Raw genomic sequence first — 15,749 nt, 5'->3', positions numbered from 1 at the left:
AAACTGGGAGTCGTGACTTTTGGACTTTTCAAAGTCCAAAGTCTTTTCATTAAAATCTTATTATTTCCAAGTCTCAGTTTCCCAGAAAAGTAAGATATTCTTACCTTCCTCTCAGGGATCTGGGGGAAATGAATGTCTAGAAAGAGTGTTGAGATCTCATATGGAAGAAATTTCATACTGTCAATTGTCACAGTATTCATTCTACAGTTTCACAGTTTAACATAACTTGTCTTTAAGGATTCTGGGGGGAGATATTAGTGAAAAGTCCCTTCAGCATAGTTTACCATAACACACGTATTCTGATACTCCCTCAAAAGAATTTAAAGCCCAATTCATAAACTGGCTTCCCTGCTGCAGAAGAAAATCAAACCTTAAACAGAAAATAACACTTTGTTCTCATTACCCTATATTGCCAACACTGGAAATTCAGCCATTTGTTAATATGGTATGTATCTATGGTGGAAGGAAATGCCCACTTTTTATTTAATTAAAGGCTCTCGCTGTGGTCTTTCATTTTAAAAGAAACTTGGAAGCAAGCCTTTCATTTGACTGTGGGTTATTATTTTTTCTTTGTATATTTAGCAACCTACACTCTTTTGAGAGAGTGCAGGCAGAAACAAACTCAGCAGTAAATGTTTCCAACTCGGGGTTCTGCATGCTCCTCTTCCTAGCCCACAGTGATCTTTTGGTATGTGTGCAAAACCAGATCACCCCCTCCCCTCCCACCCCGCCCTCTCCCCCCACCCTTTTCATTTGGTTTTTTCTTTCTGTGTTGATGCAAATCCTTTAATGTGACCCTCTCTCTCTGTTTTAAACCAGTCTCCATGTTCTCTGTGTTGTCTTTATTCTCATTTCTTCATTTCCTCCTCTGCTTTCCATCAGCCTCCAAAAAAGATATGGGATTATACTCCTGGAGACTGCTCTATCCTTACTAGAGAGGATAGAAAGGTAACTTTGTACTGCCTGTGTTGTGCTTGTGTGTGCGTGTGGGTGCGTGTGCTTTCTCTAGACTTCCTTGATTTACGTGGGTGTGTTGTGGCTTGTTTGGGGTGTGTTTTTTTTCCCTTTTAGTTCACTTTAACCGATGAGCAGTGTCTTTTAGTAAATAGCCTTCAAGTGATACAAAATAGACTTTAAAGAGATTTTTCGCAGTCGCTTGTCTTTTTGAGTTGCAGCTGTAGTCTCTAGCACCACCTGGATTGATGGGGAAATAAAAAAGTAGAGCTTACTTGAAAAGTTGGTCTTGTGAACATTCTGTGATCTCTTTCCTTTTCAGCACCCAAAATTAAATATTAGAAGCCTTGTTGGATTGGGATTTAAAGTTTTTAGACTTAATGCAGTAATCACTATTCTTATGTCATCTCTGAACAGTTGCTAGTACCGTCTATTTCTGTGTTTTTAGCCGCACATATTGGCCTTTTTATTAAAAAGAAACTTTATTGTTTTTGGAATTGAACTTTCCTTTTTTCCTCTCCTCTAATCTTAAGCATTATGTTTCCATTCTTTCCTTCTTTAACCAGACTGATCTAGAAAGAGATATCAACCTCTACCAGGCTGAGTTAGAGGCAGATTTAGAAAAAATGGAGAAGTATAATAAAGCGCCTGATAAGCTATGGAAGGTATTTCCTATTCTTTTCATGCTGTCAATCCCTTTCAAAGCCTGCTCCCTCTATTCACTCTGGATGGTTATTAAATAAAGTTTGAGTGAAAGACCTTGCTGGTCGCTGGCATGGCATGGTTCTCCTAGCTTCTGTCCGAAATGATAGACTCCCCCCTTGGCATCTGTTTTCAGGTGTACTTTTTGGCCGGGCTATTTAAGGACTTGTTTTTGATGAAGATACGTGTTGAGTTGCGTGCCTCTTTCAAACTGGCTTTGCACGTGAATTAGGCCGTAAGAGTGGCTTAAAATTCCTTTTTCTCCTTTTGGAGGCTTCTGTGTCTGCTTTCACTAACTCGTAAGCATGTTCTCCCTTCCCCTTTGTTCACCCCTCCTTTTCTCTGGAGCGCCTTCCAAAACAACCAAGATTTGAATTTTTAAAGCAAATATTGACGACTTGCTATTCTCGTGGCCCAGGCCTGGGTGATTTTTTTTTAAAAAATGGTATTTGTTAAGCACTTACTATGTGGCAGACACTCAAGTAAACCCTGGGGTAGATACAAGCTAATCAGACCGGATACGGGCCATGTTCCACGAGGGTCTCACACTCTTAATTCCCATTTTCCACTGGGGAAGCCGAGGCACAGTGAAGTTAAATGACTTGCCGAAGGTCACAGTAGACGAGTCGCAGAGTCCGGATTAGAACCCAGGTCCTCTGACTCCCGGTTCTGTGCTCTTTCCACTAGGTCTCGCTGCTTCTCTGAATTTTTCAGCACTCATTGCCACAGTTGAAGTCTCTGTAGTTTGAAATCCAATGAATTAAAAAAAACCAAAATTGAAATGATTATAATTTTATTGCACTTGAACTTATCCTCTCCAATGGGATTGTTTGAGTTTTAAATGTTGTTTTAGTGTGGCACAGCAGCATTTCTTCCTGTCTCCATGGTTCTAAATGTAAGGAAAGAAACAAACAGCATTCTTAAATGTAGCATTTCTTCAACAAACTCCCTCACCGTATTTTAAGTGTCAATTCTCTTTCACATTTATGGGAAAGAAGCAGATAAAGTAAGAATACTCCTCTAAAAGGAAGTGACTTTTGGATTTAATTGACTTGCACCATATTTTGTTGGCATCAAAGATGTTACTGATGCATATTTACTGCTCAATGGGACCAGGGGCAGAACTGGGGCAAACAGTATACAACTTCCAGCTCCTAGTTTAGGCTCTTATCTTCCTGCTTTTGGCTTGATGTGAAATGACTCACCACTAAAAGTCTAAAGAATTAGGCACTGTGAGGAGATGTCAGCTATGCAGAAATGTCACCCCCCGTAAGAACAAAAAAAAAAGACCGTGCCCCTTGCAGGCATTCAAAATTTTTATATTCCAGTCTTCTTATCTTCCAAAGGCCAATCTCTAAATTCTGAAAGGAAAATGACTTCACTTTTTGTTTCTTTCCTTGAATGGCTTTGTGTCTCAATAGCTTCTTTGTTTGGCCTTTTGCAGAATACAGCAGTCAACCCCCCTCTGGAAACATCGCCCGAGCATCTGTCCTAGTAAGTTTTGGTCCTCACTCCCCATCTTACCATTCAGCATGTTAGAAGGGGAAATGCACGTGAGTTGGGTCTTAAAGTGTTTCAGGCTTGTATTAGCCACTTCGTGCTGAGTTCTGAAGTATTTATTCTTTAGTCTGGCTCCCGAAACATTCCCCCACCATTCTGTCCTTCCTTGCCTTTCCTCAGAAATGTACTTACCTCGATTGATATTTCCAGGTTAGAAAAATTTGGAAGGTTTTTTGACTACTTTGGTTTAGCTATAGTGTTTGTTAGGCATTTACTTTGTGTCAAGCAATGGTCTAAGCACTGAGGAAGATACAAGTAAATCAGATTGGCCGTGGTCCCTGTGCCACAGTATAAGTTTTTGTGTTGCTTGCCTGACCTGAAACATAATTATTTAAAAAAATTATTGTTATGCTCTGTAATTACTGTTTCTATAGTATATTCAGGTTTAAAAAAGAGATCTTAAGGCCAAAGACATTGACTAGTCAGTCAGTAGTATTTATTAAGCGCTTACTATTTGCAGAGCCCTGTAATAAGTGCTTGGGAGGCTACAGTATAACAATAAACAGACACATTCCCTGCCCATACAAGCTTGCAGTCTAGAGCTTAAAGTCTAGACTAGTTTCTCAAATCCCACTAATCAGCGAGAAAGACTGTTACACTTTTTAATTAGTTATAATTGCTTTATTATTTCATTTTGACTAAGAAACATTTATAATTTAATGCAGCATCAGTCTCTGCAAATATTTCATTTCATTGAGATCTCAGCGAAAATTGCGAACATTGAGTCAGAATTTAGAAGCACTTTACCTTTCTGTTCATCAAATCTAGGTTCATGAACATGTAATGAAGTTCAATAATTCAAAAGTGAGAATTTTCACTTTATTTGATTCGGGTTTATTGGCCGGGTTTATAGGTAATTTTCAGCTGTAAAGAAATACTGTGGGGGTTGATGGTTGCCAGTGCAGCTAGAGACTAAAAGAAGTGTGGAATTCCATTGGGAGGAGTGCGGGATTCTGTTAGGCTAGGGGAACGGTATTAGGACACACTGGTACGTTGGCAGGCATACACCCACTCGTATAGCTCAAGAAGTGCAGAATAATAATAATAATAATGGTATTTGTTAAGCATTTACTATGTGCCAAGTACTGTTCTAAGCACCGGGGAAAATGCAAGGCATTCAGATTGTCCCACTTGGGGCTCACAGTCTCAATCCCCATTTTCCAGATGAGGAAACTGAGGCATAGAGAAGTTATGACTCGCCCACAAGTGGCGGAGCCGGGATTAGAACCCACGCCCTCCGACTCCCAAGCCCGTGCTCTTGCCAGTAGGCCATGCTGCTTGAGAAGACAGCATAGGCTAGGCACCCGCGGGGTATGTTGGGAGGGCAAAGAGAGTGGGCTGAGAGAGGAGGCCTGGCAGAAGGAGTCCAGAATGAATGTCTGGATTAGGAAGCTGGGCCAGGTTAGAAGTGTTTCATGAAGAGCTTAATTTATTGACTGTCGGCTCTGATCCTGGTCCCTTTGTGGAAGCCTAAATACAATGTATTTACCCAAGGGACCTGTGGCTTGGGGTTGGAAGAATGTCATTGAGGCCTTCCCCAATTAAGTCCTGTTTTTTCCAACTCCCTCTCCCTTCTGTGTCATAATAATAATGATAATGGCATCTGTTAAGCGCTTACTACATGCCAAGCACTGTTCTAAGCACTAGGGGAGATACAAGTATATCACGTTGTCCCAAGTTGGGCTCACAGTCTTAATCCCCATCATCTGCGTCCTTGGATCCGTATCCTTTGGGGATTTGATATTCACTCCACTCTCAGCCCCACAGCACTTATGTTCATATCCATAAATTATATGTCTATATATATTTGTGGGATTTGTTAAGCACTTGCTATGGCACCGTAGTAAGCGCTGGAGTAGATACGAGCCAATCAGTTTGGACACAGTCCGTGTCTCACATGGGGTTTAAAGTCTTAATCCCCGTTTTACAGATGAGCTAGCCGAGGCACAGAGAAGTTAAGTGATTTGCTCAAGGTCACCCAGCAGACAGGTGGCAGAGCAGAGATTAGAACCCAGGCCCTTCTGACGCCCAGGCTCCATCCATAAGGCCACGCTGCATCTCATATTCTTATATTAATGTCCGTCACCCCCTCTAGGCTGTAAGCTTGTTGTGGGCAGGAAATGTCTCTACCAACTCTGTTGTATTATACTCTCCCAAGCTCTTAGTACAGTGCTCTGCACCAGTAATACCACTCCCATGGGTCATGAAAAAGCAGTTTCTTCATCCTCCTCTCCCCTCCCCAACTGGAAATTAAAGCTGTGTTGGTGGACTCCCTCCCAGCCCCAGAAGGAATAGGAAAAAGGTCCTGTTTGTAGCATTCAGTTGCTGTGCATTGTCAACAAATCCACAAACATCTCCTAAACTTCTTTAGTAAGGTCAATATGGGTTGTCTATGTGGGAAACATGACAATTACCTTGGGAAAGGTTCGTGGGGGTCACAGGCCCGTCGCTCCTTGGGTTCGTCGCCATCATGAAAGCCACATCCCAGCTCTAGCCTGCAGGGGCTACCTGTTCCGGGCCCTGGACCCACCACTGAAGATATGTTTCAACTCCAGAGTAGCTGGATGAGGCCGGAAGGCACATTTAGGGGTTGAATGGGACCCTTCCCCTTTCCATTTTCATGGGTCTTCTGGCCTCTGGCCTCAGGAACTCTAAGACCAGCAGCTTCTACTCTGTTTCCCATCTAAACCAAAACGACTCTCTCGTCGTCGGTCAGAAGCTGAGGTGCGTGATGTGTGTATTTTTTTTTCCTCTGCTGGTAAAAATCTCTTTAAAATCCTTAGAATTTTTAGAATTCTTAAAATTCTTAGTAATTCGTTGTCCGGCTCTAATCCCGTACCTCGTTCACCCACGTTTTTGTAGCTCCTATTCACCCACCTTCCATGCAGTAAGAAGAGAGCCAGATGTGGCTGGAGGGGATCCCACTGGTCTGGAGAATGAGAGGCAGATATATAAAAGTGTTTTGGAAGGAGGAGACATTCCTCTGCAAGGATTAAGTGGTCTCAAGCGACCATCCAGCTCTGCTTCCACCAAAGGTAAATGGGAATGGGGGTTGACCCCTACTCTTTCACTTGTGCATGCATACGTAAGTGTGCGCACACACACAGATATACACAAACGCACAAATAACACACACATACACATAAATAACACACACACACACACAGACATTCGTATGCTCTCCAAGGAACCAGCAGAACAATGCCTGGGTCGAAAAGCTGGGATACGTGCTGACGAGTTCAGATGCTTATCCAGACCTTTTGAGACTTCTTGTGTCACCCCTCCCACCCTTACCCCGTTTCCTCGCTGCCCATCTTCCTTCCCGATCTTTTCAGTTCTCCTTTTCTCCCACCCCATCCTCCCCGAGCCCTTGAAGTGTCTCTTTCTGTTCTCACTCTTTGAAACAAGCTGAACTCTGACCTCGCAGAAATGCCCAATCCCCGCAGACAGGGTGATGCTTTTTCAGTTGCATCTTTGCACCTGTTTTGCAGCACTGTTATTTTTATTTTGCTTTCCGAGACCTACTGAAAAACGTGTTTGTGGAAACTGAGCATGTGACCTCTCCTTTCTTAGCAGCTTTCGGCTTTTAACCTAATGGGTTGTGTTTATTTTATTCTGCATGCTTACCAGTGGACCATAAAGGTGGGAATGCTCATATGATTTCACCTTCTTCAATTAATAGCCGAACGTTCAATGCTAGTAACGTGTTAGGCCCTACGTGTAAACATAAGAAGCCCCTGTCCGCTGCAAAAGCCTGCATTTCTGAAATCCTTCCTTCCAAATTCAAGCCTAAGCTCTCCGCTCCAAACGCTCTTTTTCCAGACCAGAAGGGCCCCCTTTTGCCCCAGGAGAAGGCTCAGAGCTGTGAAAATCTGTGTAGCTCCGTTGCTCTGTTTGCTCACAAAGGAGGAGATAGCCTGGAGAACCTGCTCATGAGGTCGGGGGGCGACTACGGTGCCAAATCCAGCAGCACCTTGAGCCTGCAGGAGTACGGAGCAGGGGGCAGAAAGTGCTGCGCCCTTTCCCGAAGGGGCAGGTCGGAGTTCACAGTGCTCTACAGGAACATGCACCAGATCAACCGGTCGGGACTCCAGCGGGCCGCTTCCTCCAGCGTCCGAGACCTGGCCTCCCACTTCGAGAGCAGCGGCCCGGAAGGGCCCGGGGGAGAGGCGAACCCCAGCCAGGAGGGCTCGGACCACATCCCGAAGCACACCGTCTCGTCCCGGATCACCGCCTACGAGCAGCTGATCCAGCGGTCCCGCTCCATGCCGTCCCTCCACCTGTCCGGCCGGCTGAGCAGATCCCCCGCGCCCCTGCTCTCTCGACACTGCCTGGGCGCCGCGCGCTCGGCCGAATCCCTCCTGGAGACCCCCGGACTCCACCCGGCGAAGAGAGCGGCGTCGACGCCGGGCCGGTCGGTGGGCTGGGCCTCGCCGTCCCGTGGCGCCTCGGAGGACCCGGCCTGGGTCCTCTCGGAGCCCCCCTCGGCCTGCTCGGATGACTTCGACCATTTCTCGACCGTGTCCACGGACAGCGGGGAGGGCGGCGGCCACGGCGGCACCCGGAGACACCGACTCAACAAGTGCAAGGGCAGCTGCCCGGCATCCTACACCCGCTTCACCACGATCCGCAAGCATGAGCAGCAGCAGCAGCCGCCGACCCAGGCCTCCCGCAACTCCGAGCGGAGAGCGGCCCCGGGGGACAGGAACGCGCTCCTCAGGAACATCTACCTGATCAGCCCCTTGCCTTTCCGGGTGAAAAAGCCCCTCCAGCACCACTACCCGAAGCCTGTGCCCGGTGACCCCGCCGGCCTCCCGGCGGGGCCGAGGGCCGAGAGCCGGCGCCACTCGGTGCCCCAGAGGGGCAGTCTCAGGAACGTCGGTCACCCCCGCCGGCTCCGGTCCCCAGAAGGGAAGCCTTCAGTTCCCCGCCGTCAGTCGTCCCTCCGGGCCGTGGAGAGGCTGGACTGCCCCCCAGGCCCGGAGACCGGCCGGGAGAGGCCTCGTGTCCCCGAAGAATATCCAGATCCCTGTCGTAACGGGAACGCCATCCCTTGTTCCTATCGCAGCTTGGATAGAAATAACAACCTGCAGAATGAATTTGGAACAAACCACGGAGGTGGCTTTTTGGGTATTGTGGAAGTGTGACCTCCCCCACCCCATCTCACTCTCCCATTTTGCTTGCTTTGTCCTCTCTTTCCACGTGAGCCGGGGTCCATTTCCTCCTCCGTTCATTTGTCATCAGTGTTTTGCTTGGCGTTTAGTCAGGGCCGGCAGCGGCTGCGCTTCTAAAACATCTGCACCTCGATTGCCAAGGCATCGCCTCAGTTTGTTTTTACAAGACAAAATCGGCCCCTCGGGTGGAATGAGACATTCCCAGTTATACTTTTGGATCCTCCCTTATTTGCCTTCTTCCAAATAATGGCAGCCACCTCGTTTGCTGTTTGCTTTTGGAGGAACAGCCTCTCACACTATGACCCTAAAACGTGTGTGTCTGTGCCGGGGGGGGGGGGGGGGTGCCGTGTGTGCCCCCATGTGTGTTTTGTGTGCACACATGCCTGTGTGTGTCTGTGTTTGTGCTTGAGTGTACAGCTTGTCTCAAGAAAACTCCTACCGATCCAATAACCATCTTTCTTCTCAGAATGTTCTGTATTCTCTTTTATTCTCATCTCTTTCATTTCCTTTTTATCAGTATTGGTTCACAAGTAGATCCTAAAAGGGAAACGAAATCAGCAATTTCTAATTGATTTTAATTAGTCAAAAATAATTGGAAATCTTTAAGATTACCACAGGGGGGAAAAAACGTTGATTGCTTGGAAGCATTTTCCCTTCTGGTCTTGTAAAGAAATCGGTGTATTTTAACTCCACTGTGTTGTTTCAAAGTAGATTCAGAATCACCAAGGCATTTTACACCAGCTGACTATATGGAATCTCCTGAAGAATTTATTCGCAGGCGTCATGATGATAAAGAGGTAAATACCACCCTTGATTTAATTCATCTCCAGAAGCTAAAATGTGAAAGGATGACTCTTTGGCCTCCCTGTATTTGTAACTGGAGGTGATGTAACAGAGATGGGGGTGACTGAAATTCTGGCCTCCATTCCTGGCTGTGCCATAGATTAACTGTGGGATTAAGGTCGTCACTTTAAAAAAAAAAAAAAGAATTTCCAAGACGGCTTTAAACGTTGCTTTTGATATGTATATTTGTCTCAGTTACCTTCAAGGTTCACCTCTAATCTCCCAGCTAAATTGCTTTGAAGAAGGTTCTGTATGCTAGAAATGTAATAACGACTTCGATTAAATCAGAGTTTGATGTTCTCAGAAATTCCGTATTGACCTCAACGTCTTTTTCCTTAGTCACATTTGTTGGCAATTTTCAAATGCCCTGAACAGGATGATTCACACCCCGTTTTATGCAATTTTATGGCAGAAACTTTTAGCGGACCAGAGACGACTTAAGCGAGAACAAGAAGAGGCCGATATTGCAGCTAGAAGGCACACGGGGGTTATTCCAACACACCATCAGTTTATCACTAATGAACGCTTTGGAGACCTCCTAAATGTAGACGATACTGCAAAGAGGAAATCTGGGTCAGAGGTCTGTTTGGGTTACCTCAATTTGCTGCTTGACCCAAAGCGATATTCGCCTCTCACGGTGTTGTGCTCTAGGTCAACATTAGCTCTCCAAACCGTGTTTTCCATACTAGCTTCATTTAGGCTTGCTTTGACTCTTTTGTGCCTGGTAAATGGAATTAATCTCTATTATGTACCAAGCTGTATATATTAAAGCATGCCTTGCTGAGATCTGCTGGTAGTCACCTTTGATGCATGCCTGGAAATATCAGCCATCATAATAAGCCAAGTCCTCTTACATCTTGCATCATATCGCTCTGGTGTTGTCTTGTCTCTGCATTCTGCTCAGAACTTTATGCCTTTTCGATCCTGCCGTAGGAATGGCCAGTAGGTTGGGGAATTATACTGCGCAATTCTGTTTTTGAAGGGATGGTACAGTTGTCGATTTAGTGTCACTGTTCTTGATACTCAAGAGGCGCACCCCATCAGTAGGCTGTGTACTTCAGTTGTGCGTCTAAGAAGGTGGTGATGGGTTGCATTCAGCCATCCTCACCCATGTCCAGTTCCCCTAGATGGTTTGGTTAAGGGGTTGTGGAATAGACTAGCTCTGTAAGCCCTCACTCAGTGGATACTGCTCTGTATCCCATTATCAAATGAGACACCTGTGCTGTTCACAAACCGTAGGATCTTCGCTGGGAAATCAAGTAGGGTTAGGAGTCTTTCACGGTGAAGCACTGCTGAACTGTAGATTATTGCTATCATCTTTGTTATTGTTACAATAGGTATCATTTCAGGAAGAGAATCATCAACTTGAAGTCAAAAAGCATTTATTAAAAATAAGGGCTAGCAGAAAAAGGAGGGGAAGGGGTTGCAGGGAAAGCTGAAAAAAGGAAGAAAAAGTGGGCTCTGAGTAGAAAGGATGAGGAGGGCAGATGGAGTAGAAAGTTGAAGAGGAAGGAGACAGTGGGAAGGGTGAAGTGCTGAGATGGGTGGGTCAGGCTGCAAATGAGGGTGAGGTTTTGAAAGGATCATGAAATGGTAGGAAAAGGGTTCTCAGAAGGAAGGGAAGACGGGGGAGAGGAATGCTGGAGAAGTGAGTGTTCAAGATGTGGAAGAGAAGGCCTCCAAATGGCCAGTTAGCTGGCAAGGAGAGGAGGAGGGCTTGTTTGGGGAAGCAAGTGGGATTTGAAAGGAAATGCTGTAGAACAGAAGAATGAGGAGGCTCAGGAGAGGGAAAAGGTAAGCAAAGGAAGAAAGGGATCTGGGAAGGCTTAAGTGCTCAGTGCTGTGCTCAGCACACAGTAAGCGCTCAGTAAATACGATTGAATGAAAGTGCCAAGAACTGTTCTAAACACTGAGGAAGATAATGTACATGCAGATTGGACACAGCCCCTGTCCCACACGAGGCTAATAGTCTATGTAGGAGGGAGAACAAATTTTGAAACCCCATTTTATAGGTAAAGAAACTAGCGACAGAGAAGTTAAGTGATTTGCCCAAGGCCACATGCCAGGCAGATGGCAGAGTCAGGATTAAAACCCAGGCCCTCTGACTCCCAGGCCCACATACTTTCCAATAGGCCACTTTGCTTGGGAGAGTACAATAGTTAATAAACAGGATTCCTTCCCTCAAGGAGCTTACAATCAAGTGGAGAAGACAGATTGTAAAATACATTGCAGGTAGGGGAAGCATTGGAGTGTAAAGATACGTACGTAAGTGCAGCGGGATGAGAAGGGTCTGGTGAGTACCCGCAGCCTTAGGTCGTCATGGTAGTGCCGAAGGGGAATAAGGTGGGGAGGTGAGAGATTAAATACAAGAAAGGAGCGGGCCCTGTTGTGCCTGTTTGTGCTGGCAGAGAAAGGGAAAATTTAAGACGGAGGGGGAAGAAGGAGGGCACATTGGGAAAGGAAAAAGGAAGTCATCATTGTAGGACCGATGAAGAGGCTTAAGAGGATGTGAAGAAAAAGGATTTTGGGTGTGGGTGTAGTCGAGGGAATTGGTGAAGGGGAAACAGACATCATTGGGGTGAGAAGGGGAACAAGGAGGAAATGATGAAAGGAAGAGATGACAGAGGGAGGGATCACAAATTCACCCGCTTGGGAGGAGGTCCTGGCTTTTAGAGAGGAGCAACCAAAAACCAACCAAGGCAGAGGGAATCCGTCCTCCTTTAGGAGGTCACCGGAGAAGGAGATTCACATCCTGCTCTGGAAACCCGTTTAGTAATGGGGAAATTCCTTCCTTTCATCTCAATCCCATGGGCTTTGACTTCATCTCATTTCACTTTGTTTTGGAAGGAAACAAAGACCACCTACTCCCCATCCACTGGGTAAGAGCCTATCCTATACTTAGAAAGCATTATTGCCATAACTCCTCCGCCTTCCCTTCTTCCAGATAAATCATCCAATTTCTTTCTCTTCTCCTCGGTTCTTGTTTCTCCATCCTTTAATCCTCTTCATGTCTCTTCTCTTCAAGTTTTCCAAGGCCCTTAACTGCCAAGCCTAGCCCTGATCACAGCCTACTGGGTGGAAGGCTGCTTCTTGGCCCCGGTCCAATCCCGGCCTTATTCAAAACTCCATACCCGCACTGCTGACTCCTGCTCAACTTGCTTTCCAATGTAGACTCTTCATCTTTGTCCATCAAAATCACCAGTCACATACCCCAGGTTATACAGTTTTTTTCTTCTTTCAGTGTGTCACACTACACTGGCTCTTATTGAATTTGATGAGCAATTTTGATCCAGTCTACCAAGAACCCTTGAAACTATGATCTTGGTCTCCTATTCTCCTTTTTGCCTCAGTGTCACCCAAGACTCTGGTCTCCCGGAAGCTTGGGCAGACATCTTCAGTATAACAGGCTGTACCCTCTTTCCCTTTTTTTTAATGGTATTTGTTAAGACCTTACTATGTACCAAGCACTGAACTAAGTGCTGGGGTAGACACGATAAGTGGGTGGGACACAATGCCTGTCCCACATAGGGATCATAAACTCAGTCCCCTTTTTACCGATGAGGTAACTGAGGCACAGAAAAGTGAAGTGACTTACCCAAGGTCACGCAGCAGGCAAATAATGGAGCCGAGATTAGAACCTAAGTCCTTCTGATTCCCAGGCCAGTGCTCTATCCATTAGGCCACAGTGCTTCTCTCTTTCATGTATTCATTCGTTCAGTCGTATTTATTGAGCACTTACTGTGTGCAAGAGCACTGTACTAAGCGCTTGGAAAGTACAATTTGGCAACAGATAGAGACAATCCCTACCCAACAACGGGCTCACAGTCTAGCAGGGGGAGACAGACAACAAAACTAAACAAAAAGCCAAGTAGACAGGCATCAATAGCATCGGTATAAATAAGTAGAATTATAGATTTAAACACATCATTAATAAAATAGAGTCATAAATATGTACAAATACACACAAGTGCTGTGGGAAGGGGAACGGGGTAGAGCAGAGGGAGGGAGTAGGGTCAATGGGGAGGGGAGGAGATCCCCTCTGATCCCCTCTCTTTTCCACCCCAATTCCTTCCTTGTAGTCTTCCCTGCCACGCATAAATTTACAACCCCTTTCCCAGTGCCTCCATAAAGCCCACCCCAGTATAAGCATCATAATGGACCAGGACTTATTTTTTGCCTTTTGGGAGAGCCTGGCTACTCAAGTGGAGATGCTTTGTTTCCATGTTTGCCAGGTGACCCTCCGCCCCATCCCACCACATCACTTCCCCACTTCACAGACACTCCTGAAAGAGCAGTCCAAGCTCAAAGAAGCCAAAATCTTCCCAAGACATTCCCTACAAAGCCAGAAGTTGATATTGAGATCTGACTTGTCTGATCAGAGATAAAGTCAAACTGTAAAGGCCGAGCAGAATGCTTCTCCCGTTTTTTCTTTTTTTTTTGGTCTTTTAATGGTGTTTGGTAAGCACTTCCTATGAGCCAGGCACTTTACTAAGTGCTTTAGCCAATTTAGCTTGCTCAGGATCTGGCCAGTCAGGAATCATTTACCCTAACAGATAAGCAGCGTGGCACAAGAGCCTGAAGAGTTTTAGTATTCCTTCTGACACCCCGGATTCAGGCCCCTGCCGCTTCCCCGTCTTTTCCTGGACTCTGTTTCTGATCTACAGAAGACTGGGGCTCCCCTCAGGAGGGAGTCATGTGGGACTTCTCTGCTCTTCATCACGCGGGATGGAAAGTCGCCTCTTCCATTCTGTGGGCAGGAGGCTACCACCAGAGGGGTACGGGCTTCAGTGCAGGCGATAAGCAGTGGGAGTGTGCATGTCCTAAATATTTCTGGGATGGGTCCTGAAAATGAACTGAGCTTGGAGAATCACCTACCCCAAGGACAGTCGGTGTGGTGGAACCGATGGCAGCCTCCATGGTCGGGCCACCGGAGGACAAAAATAAGGCCTTGCATTGCATTGGAAGTACTGCAAGCTATTATAATCATTACGGTATTTGTTAAGGGCTTATTATGTGCCAGGCACTGTACTAAGCGCTGGAGTGTATACAAGCAAATTGGGTTGGACACAGTCCCTGTCCCACGTGGGGCTCATAGTTTCACTACCCATTTTACAGATGAGGTAACTGAGGCACAAAGAAATGAAGTGACTTAGCCAAAGTCACACAGCAGACAAGTGGCGGAGCAGGGATTAGAACCCATGACCTTCTGACTCCCAGGCTCATGCTCTACCCACTACTGTATACTTGTGTGTTGCTACCAACATCTGTGCCGGGAAGATGTCAGAAAGTAGGGAAATGAGTGGCAGTGGAAGCAGGTGGCTCTTGCAAGCATGAGACGTATTTCTTATTTGAATCAGTTGAACCATCTCAGTGACAGTCCTCCCCTGCCATGGCTCTCAGAACAAGGCAGGTTTCTTCCTCCTTCCACCTCGATCCTCTGGAAGACCTTTCTTTTCCAAGGTCTGTGTTCAGGCTGAGAACACAGCCTGAACACCTCCTCCCTCCTAGCCACTTGTTTCCTAAAAAGCCACTCAAAATTTGATGACCTTGACAAGATCTCATCACCTGCCTTCTCTGGGATTTCTCCTCCAGACCCTTCTCCCTGCCCCACCCGCTGTGCCCCACAAATCAATCAATCATCCATTGGTATTGAGTGTTTTCTGTTAGCAGAGCAGTAAGTGCTTGGGAAAATACAACAGAGTCGGTAGGCACATTCCCCGCCCACAGGGAGTTTACCGTCTAGCCGGGAGGCAGGCATTGAAATAAATTATGGATACGTACATAAGTGCTGAGGGATTGAGAGTGGGTTGGATATCCATTAGAGGAGCAAAGCGATTGGGCTGGATTGTAATAGGAAATCAGGGAGGTAAGATAGGAGGGCCGAGTTGATGGGGTTCTTTAAAGTCAATGGTTAGGAGTTTCTGTTTGATATGGAGGTGGATGGGCAACCACTGGGGGTTCTTGAGGAGTGAGGAGATGTGGACTGAATGTTTTTTTAAGCAAAATGATTTGGGCAGCAGAGTGAAGTAAGGACAGGAGGCAGGGAGGCTCAGTGAGGAGGCTGATATAGTAGTTACAGCGGAATAAGATAGGCGCTTGGATCAGCGTAGAAGCAGTTTGGGTGGCGAGGAAAAGATGCATTTTAATCATGTTGTGAAGGTAGAATTGCAGGAGTTGGTGATAGCCTGGGTATGTGGGTTGAATGCAATCTAAGTTGAGGCCTGGATGAAAGCAACCACAATCCTGATGCCCAGGAGAGAGCAGGAAGCTCCCATGTGCTGCCAGTCCCAGCCACTGGTCTGTCAAAGCTCCCTTGGGCCAAAGCAGCGATGGCTCATTTGGACGTTCACTTCAATAAGTGACAGAAGACCAGTTGGGGAATTCCCTCCTTACCACACTAGTTGCTCTTGAAAGTAAAGTGTGGGGCAATCAACCTCTCTTTGACTGATACTCCCATTTCATGCTCTTGCTTTCAAGGCTGGAAGTGAAGAGGTGACGCTCAACCCCTCCTTCCAG

General features: G+C 46.3%; 1 protein-coding gene across 39 annotated transcripts in view; it reads left to right on the top strand.

Annotated features, from left to right (window-relative positions):
- Nucleotides 1-15,749, top strand: part of SORBS1 (sorbin and SH3 domain containing 1) — a 257,482-nt gene that overhangs the window by 219,522 nt on the left and 22,211 nt on the right. For 6 of the 39 annotated variants that reach the window (XM_039911578.1, XM_039911579.1, XM_029061058.2 and 3 more), the window contains 8 exons: nucleotides 431-445; nucleotides 883-948; nucleotides 1,521-1,619; nucleotides 3,101-3,150; nucleotides 6,079-6,251; nucleotides 6,847-8,346; nucleotides 9,099-9,187; nucleotides 9,646-9,813. In XM_039911578.1, the coding sequence (XP_039767512.1) occupies nucleotides 431-445; nucleotides 883-948; nucleotides 1,521-1,619; nucleotides 3,101-3,150; nucleotides 6,079-6,251; nucleotides 6,847-8,346; nucleotides 9,099-9,187; nucleotides 9,646-9,813 (2,160 nt within the window). The remainder of the gene's footprint in view (nucleotides 1-430; nucleotides 446-882; nucleotides 949-1,520; nucleotides 1,620-3,100; nucleotides 3,151-6,078; nucleotides 6,252-6,846; nucleotides 8,347-9,098; nucleotides 9,188-9,645; nucleotides 9,814-15,749) is intronic. The other 33 variants (XM_029061066.2, XM_029061065.2, XM_029061073.2 and 30 more) reach the window with 10 other exon arrangements.

The sequence above is a fragment of the Ornithorhynchus anatinus genome, chromosome 3 (genome assembly GCF_004115215.2).
Source record: "Ornithorhynchus anatinus isolate Pmale09 chromosome 3, mOrnAna1.pri.v4, whole genome shotgun sequence".
NCBI lineage: Eukaryota > Metazoa > Chordata > Mammalia > Monotremata > Ornithorhynchidae > Ornithorhynchus > Ornithorhynchus anatinus.
Note: the sequence above shows the minus strand (reverse complement) of the source record. Positions and strands in the feature narration are given on the sequence as shown.